Below are 7,896 nucleotides of genomic sequence, written 5' to 3'. Positions count from 1 at the left end.
AGTCACTTTTTGGGGTCAAAATTAGTTTGCCCTATTGATGTGGAATTAGGAGTAGTGGAGTATAAAGTAGGTATGTAACTACCTATGCAAGATCCTAGCTATCACATGTGCGAAGCACATTGAGGTTCAGTATCACTATGTTCGAGAGCGGATCGTGGATTCGGAGCTGGTGGTGGTCTATTGTCCTACGGCAGCCAATGCAGCTGATCTCTTTACGAAGCCGTTGCCTCAGGCTTCTTTGCTTCATCACATGCGGTTCTTGGGTCTTCAAACTCTCCCAGGAGTTGAGAGGGGGTGTTAGCCTGCTCTTCTTCAATCTCAGTCTGTCATCTCCTGGTTGTGAGCTCCTGTCAGAGTCTGACAGGAGACAGAGGAGCTCTGTCAGGACAGTTTTGTGGCTGCTCTAGGCAGCATGCAGTCCTGGGTTTGGTCCAGCCCAAACTGGGCTGTTTTTTGCCCTGACTGCCCATTTTACTGGTCAGTCGGACCAGTTCTGGTCAGTCGGACCAGATCTGGCCATAGTCGGCCAGATCTGGCTGGTCGGCCAAATCTGGCCAGGTCGGCCAGTTTGGCTGGTCGGCCAGTTTGCTGGCTGGGGGCTATTTATAGCAGCCCCCCCAGTCAGTCCAGCATTCACTCTCTGCAGGTACAGCACTGCTTCCTCCGTCTCCGTCTCCGGCATTGGTGCTGACTCTGCTTCCAGTCTGTCCTGGTTCCCTCACTAACGCTCCAGGCTGCGTGCAGGGACTGTTCTGTCCATTCCAGTGTATTCAGCATTCATCTCAGTCAGTGCAGACTTTCTTCCTTCATTCTCTGCTTCCTCTCTCCTCTCCTCTGTGTTCGTGTTCTTCTTTCGCTGCGCACTCTCACATGAACTTCAAGGCAACCAACTAGCTAAAAATGGAGTTAAACTCACTCAAGTGAGTAGACATTGCTGTACACTCTTTCATATGTAAATCCATAAGCTTTTCCAGCCAGTAAACTTTGCTTGCGGCACTCTTCTGGGCATACATTTCTTCCAGTCGAGTCCAAATAGCATAGGCCGAATCCAAACCTTCAATGTTAAACAGCAAGGCATCAGAAATCGATAGCTTGATGGTTGAGCGTGCAAGCTCATTTAACTCATCCTAGTCTTCCCGTTCCATATCTGCGGGCTTTGCCCCTTTGGTCTTAATCGGCCTTGCTTACTTCTTCTGCAACAAGATATTATAGCATTGTTTTTGCCAGACTGCAAAGTTATGTGCTCCTTCAAGCTTCTTAATGTGCATGACATGACTGTTGTCACTGCTGCCAGCTATGATTTTCAGCCCAAATGTGACCAAAAAATTCAGCAAATGCAGGCCCAAACTGTCACACAAGTGACCAAGGTACAAACAAGCACCAACCAGCAAGATAATATAGCACAGTTTTTGCCAGACTACAAAGTTATGTGCTCCTTCAAACTTCTTAATGTGTATGACATGACTGTTGTCACTGCTGCCAGCCATGATTTTCAGCCCAAATGTGACCAAAAAATTCAGCAAATGCAGGCCCAAACTATCACACAAGTGACCAAGGTACAAACGAGTACCAACCAACAATAAATAACCATGTAAAAGCAGAAATTTCAGATCTGCAAATAAATTTTCAGAAGCACTAAACCTTGTGCTACAGCACTCCACAACTAATTACAGTTGTTCCAAGGACAAATACATTACATTACATGAGAAGTCCCAAATTTTAGCTGCAATTTCTGTTGTACATGCACCCACGGGCACAAAATTTGACACATGCGGTCAAAAGTCCCAAAATTTTTGTGCTCAAAGCATCAACCATACATCTGCACAGTCTCTAACATGCATAGAATAGGCCAATTTTGCCAAACTAGAGTAATTTCAGCAAAACCCCAAATTGCTCAAGTGCTAGGTGTCCAAATTGCATAGAATTAAACCCGCATGTGCATGAAATGACCAAATGGCACACAAATTTCGCACAAACAGAAAAAGCCCCAAATTGCACGGGGTCCAATGTGCATCAATATCGAGAAATTGGGTAAATTTCAGCCCAATTCTTGCATGTACATGAAAAGCCCCAAATGTCGGAGGCAAAACGTCACAAATTCCTGCAATTTCTGAGACAAATATCAGAAAGAAGACAGCAGGAAGATGGAGAAAGAAATTTGCACTGGCTGAAGTAAATGCTTAATACAAAGAGATGGACTGATCAGTCCCTGTACGCAGCCGAAGGCATCAGTGAGGGCACCAAATCTGGCCTGAAATGACAATGGCAGCAGCAGCACCAGAGACGGAGGAGTGTGCCCACAGTCGGAGGAGCAGCTTGCAGAAGATGATCTGCCCCAGCTAGCCTACTTGCTATATATAGCAAAAAATGGGCCAAAACTGGCCAACCTGATGCTGGCCGACCAGCTGCCAGCTTGCCGACTGCCAACTGCATTTAATGCAGTTGTCCGCATTAAAAATGCAGAAAAAATACAGCTGACATGGCAATAAAATCAAGGGCACAGGACAGACAAAGTGACCCAGGCTGGGGAATGTTGAAAATGCTCACAGAACTCAGGAAATGCACACTAAAATGCCAGAGCTCCCATGTCTCCATCAGACTCTAACAAGAGCACACAACTGGGAGATGACAGATAGACAACACTAAAAGTGACAGACTAACACCCCCCACTAACACCCCCCTCTCAGATCCTCAGCATGTCTTGCATATCTTCATACAATCAGCCATGGTCCACTCTCCTGTAAGATTTTAGAGAAGATCTCAGGAGGTTGCTGGATTGATGTTCCCTGGGGAGACTTGATTTGCTGCAAAGTCTTACATTTAAGGATCAGAAGTAATGACATGGCAGATACAGTTGTAAGACATTAGAAAATAAAAGAAAGTAGTGAGAGAGGAAGATGAAAGAAAGTTTATTAACATCCTCAGATGTCTTGCAGGGATATTTGGAATCCATCATCAAGATTACAGTCCACTTTGGGTGTGCCTAGTGTCAGGAGCTGAAATTACAAGTATCATACTTAATCATGAAAAATTGTTGTGCACCATAATGTTGCGGCCAAGGAGAGTCAATGGAATGTGCTTGTGGTTTATAGAACTGTGAACTCCTCACAGACTTCCCTACCCTCTCAAAGAACTAACAATCTGTGAAAACCTCATTGAATTGCTTATTTAAATTATTGGAAAATCTCTTCTTAGAGAAAAATCTTACCACTTTTAACAAACATAACAGCTTATGTCAAGCAAACCAGATTTACAAACTTGTGGCACAACATGAAAGAGCACAGAAACACATGCCAAGTTGAGCAGTGGTATATGACAGCATGCATAACAAAGTGACACAAGTATGACATCTTACAGCTAATTCTTCCCAGAGGCTCTTTGGCTTGCCTGAAGCTGCTGCCTTCTCAAAATCGGCTTGTAAATCTCGAAAAAAGTCCCCTGCGAGTGGTAAAACAGAGCATTTGAACAATGAACTCATAAAACTGAAGCTTTTTAAGAGGTCAATATCAGCTCTTTGAGAGAAAGCAGTGAGGGAGTACCGCAAAAGAAGTACCCAGTCTGAAAGGTTAAAGATGAAACAAGTTACCTATTCCATAAAAATCCTCCTCTTCGTTTTTGGACTTTGGAAAGCCCCAGTTGAACTCATCTGCACTTCCACTAGAGCGATCATATTTGGCACGAGATTTCGTGTCAACAAGAGTTTGATATGCATTTTTTATAGCCATGAATTGTTGCTCTGCATCTGGCTGCAAAGAGAGTGGTTGTAAACTTTTGGAAGAGATCCCTAAGTTGCAAACTTTGATGCAAAAATGCATGTTAAAGCAATGTAAGATGCATCACAAGAAAAATAGTTGGCAAAAGTAAGTCACATTATAAACAGCATCACATGACTAAAAAGCTGTCTTCAATCACACACAAACAATGATCAAGAACATCACATCAGCAGTAGTACTTACAAAGAGATGTTATATCTGGAATCTACCTACCATATTGTACCAACTAGAAGCACAAAACTGTGTTGGCAAAAGTAGGTCACATTTTAAACAGCAACGCATGACTATAAAGCTGTCTTCAGTCACACACAAACAATGATCCAGAACATTGCATCGTCAGTTGTACTTTCAAAGACATGTTAATTCTTGGGTATCTACCTACCATATTGTCCCAATTAGAAGCACAAAACTGTGTGGGGTTGGCATCAGCCCAAATATATCCACACCCCAAACAAGATGATGAGGTGGTAGCATCAGTTTCAGCAAGAAATTTAGATGTCCCAACACAAGTGACTGGATATGTCTCCGGTTCAAATGTAGGAATGACCAACTAAGCAGTGCTACTAGTAAGTTTATCAATATAGAAGCCTGCACTTCTCCGACACAATACATCAACTCCTTTCCAAACACAAAGAGTTGGAGATAAGTCCTGTGAAAGAAGTCTCAAATACCCATGCAAGATTATCACCATTGTGTCAGTCTGTTAATGCAGAAGAATATGACCTAGAATACGATTCTGATCAGAAAAGAAGGTCCACCATATGTCTTACTAACGAGAGACTCGGATCGCTTAGCAATGGACTCCTCTCACCAAACATAGTACGTCAGAAACAAACAAGGTGAAACAACAGAACTTGTTGTAGAATAGCCGATGTAAAAACTATGTCAGTGTGGTATCCGCTAATGCAGGAATTGAATAAGCCAAACAAGTTTAGAACGAAAGCTCCACCACGTGTTTGTTAATGAGACTGGACAAAGTCCAACCACATGAAGATTTTTCAAACTAGAAAGCCGTAGAAAGAAAACAAATAGTAGAACACCGGCTACTCCATACTGAGATGACAGGATTCCTCAGTGACTGTGAAGATGATGACAGAGTCTTATCCAAAACAAACAGTAGAATGCTGGCTAATCCATGATGAGACGACAGGATTCCTCAATGATCGTGAAGATGATCACAGAGGCTCACCCAAATGCAAATGAGGTTCAAAAGAGAGATCGCTAACCGCTTTACTGACATCAGGATGGTATTTCAATGCCAATTTTCTGTAAGCCTGCTTGATTTCCTTCTCGGAGGCAGTTCGGGGGACCCCCAGAATGTCGTACGGAGAGGCAGCAGCTTCACAAAGGAGAGAAGCCCTCTTCCTCCTCCTCGCTCTCAGCGACTTCCAGTCTCCTGCCATTTTCCACGGCCATGGCTGCACATTACCACAAGAAGTGGAACTTGTCGTGGGGGTCGGCCAGGAGCACTGTGGGTGGCAGCATTGTGCAGCAGAAGACAACGATGATAATGAGAGAGGGGGATGACCGATTATCATTATTATTGCAATTCTTAATGTTTCCAATTACTAGTTCCAAAGACTCACACTCCCGACTGTCTCTATGATCGTGCACAGGACTCCAACATTTTGTGAGAGCGGTGTCCCACGAAGAATTTGGTAAGTTCAATCTATCCGATACCGTTGAGTTACAATTGTGTCATTTAAGCACACCTCGTTCTCTTGTGAGTGTCTAGGGTGCTAAGTGTCGTGTCGCCCCCAGGGTTACCATCCGTAACAAGGGTATATGTGAAAGGATAGCCTCTCCCCAATAATGGAGTGGTCATGCTTGGGGAGAGAGTATGAAAGGAGCCCCAAAAAATGTTATGAGACTATTGAAACTTGACCAATGAGATGGGTTGGAGGGACTAAAACCCATTATCATTGCATTAGCACCCCCTTTTGAGGGTGTTAAGGGGATGATAGTAGGGGGATGCAGGAGTTACCATTCCTCCCCCCCCCCCCCCCCCCCTCTACTTCCCGACAAGAATAGCAATCCATGAAAAATTTGGGTACACAAGTGTAGAAGATGAGATCACAACAAACTATGGTCAAACACCAATTTAACCTCGGGGGGGAGGGGGGTAATGCACCTACACTCAATCATTTACTCGACATAGCACAAAAAGGTAACACGATATGTGAGAGCAAGGTATACTCTTGTATTATTCGATGAAAGAAACGGTACGACATAGGCATATCCTAGGACTGCACTCTCGTGACACCACACATGTGAGGGTTCACCACTGGGTATAGGGAATCACATGTAGAGTGGAAACCAAGCAGGGCGCTCAAAGTCACTACTACTCCCTATAGTATTGTTATGGATCCCCCTTGGTCCTAGTCTCACACCTCATGCCTCAAACCATCTCAACATGGCATCCCAATTCGACACGGCACCTCAACTCAACATGGCACAACACGTCATAGCTCCCCCTTCGAGCTAGAAACCAACATCAACATGCCAACCTAGCATGGAGGCTGACATGGCATGGTATCAGGTCACACCATAGCACCAATGTGGCATAATGATCCACCTTGACACCTCCCCCCAACAAGTAAGGAGTTCACCATGTCATCGTAACTTTTTTGGTGCTCATGCACTGTCAAACCCTTCACCATATCACTCTGCCCCACTCACCTCTCGCCCCACAAAATGGAAGCCCTTCCCCCTCACTAGTCACTTAGTGCACTCACCATCCCCACTCTAATGTTGTGTAGTATGGAGGCCTTGAGCCACCTAACCATGCCCACGCATAAAGCACTACGACCCCATGTTGTGATGCACCCTGGAGAGCCAAGCCTCGAGAGAGAGAGAGATGTACCCCCAATATACCCACTCCCCCTACAAAAAACTTGAAGCTCACTTCGAATCATGGAGTTACTATGATTTGTACATGAATAGACCCAATATTCATAAGTAGATTAAAAAAAGTGATTATAACTATACTAATGCCCCTACTTAGTTATGTTCTCAAGGTTTATTTACAAGCCGCATGGAGTTGCCTTCGCCACATGAGAATGTGCCCATGCTAACATATAGTGTTGGCTCATGAGCTGTCTTAGCAGAATTGTCCTTTCACCTGGTACGACAAACATGATCCCACTTCATCGTGCCATCTCTGGACCTACATTTTCTACTTGAAGTGCCCTACTTGGCACAAATCTTTGGGAATGCACTTGCAAAGGGCACCTTGACTCCTCTCGAAGCCATGTGTTGATGTGCTCTCCTGGTGAGGTCCATCGTCCCTGCATGCATTATCCTTCTCTATTTTGCACCACCTCATACAGTAGAGGTGTGGGGAAGGAAGAAGCCCTACTTGGCTAGATTAGACCTCCCTACATATGTTAGCTGGAAGTGTTGGGGTTGGCCATCTCTGGCCGGATTCATCTCGATGATGCACAAATCAATGCAAAAGCCATTGCTATTAGATTGCATATTAGGCTAACTTGCACTAGAAGCCCTTGCTTGGCTGGATTGAGTTGGAACACCCATGAACAAAGCAAACTAGTTTGATGGAAACCATCAAACTACCTAGCCTACAACACGAGGGCCATCTCCCTCAATGTGTCTACCTCGAAGTGACCCTGTATGGTCTAATTTTGCAAGTGGGTCCAAAACACCTTATACAAGCCGAAGTGTAGGGGTGCCACATATTGCCTTGCTCTCACAACCATGTCCATTTATTTGGTTGTTAACAACGGCTTCTTACTACTGATAAGACTTTATGGCCCAAGTTGAGACCAAGCCTTCACACTTGGCCTCCACATCTAAGTTGGGCTCCTCGTCAAGTCACATTTGTCTTTTCTCACATGGAAGGTGAAGCCTTTACATAACTTGCTCACTTCCCCTATGAAGCCATCCAACCACAATGATGTCAACTAACAAGTTGCATTCCTTTGGCCATGAGATTGAAATGAGTTTGAAAGCATATGTAGACTTCAATGGTGAAGAATACTCTCTAAAAGACACCCTCATTCGAAGTAGAAGAATGTCACCAACCTGCACCTCTGCAACTTTAGTACAATTCCAAAATATCCATTTGCTACTTATATGTCCACACTAGGAGCACCCCGGTACCCCC

General features: G+C 44.4%; 1 protein-coding gene across 2 annotated transcripts; it reads right to left on the bottom strand.

Moving 5' to 3' along the window:
- Positions 1-3,235: 3,235 nt before the first annotated feature.
- LOC148022375 (uncharacterized) lies at positions 3,236-5,396 on the bottom strand. Of its 2 annotated transcripts, none has more exons than XM_087696738.1 (3): positions 5,012-5,396; positions 3,587-3,746; positions 3,236-3,438 (listed from the first exon to the last, which is right to left on the bottom strand). In XM_087696738.1, exons 1-3 carry the CDS (start codon positions 5,309-5,311, stop codon positions 3,251-3,253), a joined length of 648 nt encoding a protein of 215 aa, XP_087552864.1. In that variant the 5' UTR covers positions 5,312-5,396; the 3' UTR covers positions 3,236-3,250. The 2 variants fall into 2 exon arrangements, with proteins under 2 accessions (XP_087552864.1, XP_087552863.1); XM_087696737.1 differs by having other exon boundaries at positions 5,000-5,387.
- Between the last annotated feature and the right edge of the window lie 2,500 nt (positions 5,397-7,896).

The sequence above is a fragment of the Lygodium microphyllum genome, chromosome 17 (genome assembly GCF_053477565.2).
Source record: "Lygodium microphyllum isolate KBCC chromosome 17, Lygodium_microphyllum_v1.1.10, whole genome shotgun sequence".
NCBI classification, from domain to species: domain Eukaryota; kingdom Viridiplantae; phylum Streptophyta; class Polypodiopsida; order Schizaeales; family Lygodiaceae; genus Lygodium; species Lygodium microphyllum.
Note: the sequence above shows the minus strand (reverse complement) of the source record. Positions and strands in the feature narration are given on the sequence as shown.

Bases quoted from the DNA above. Each gene is read 5' to 3' on its own strand.
- LOC148022375 (XM_087696737.1), bottom strand. From the start codon at position 5,311: ATGATAATCGGTCATCCCCCTCTCTCATTATCATCGTTGTCTTCTGCT. The intron at 3,747-4,999 runs GTTAGCGATCTC...CTCTCTTTGCAG, and splicing joins ATCCTGATGTCAGTAAAGCG to CCAGATGCAGAGCAACAATT. The intron at 3,439-3,586 runs GTAACTTGTTTC...TACCACTCGCAG, and splicing joins GGAGGATTTTTATGGAATAG to GGGACTTTTTTCGAGATTTA.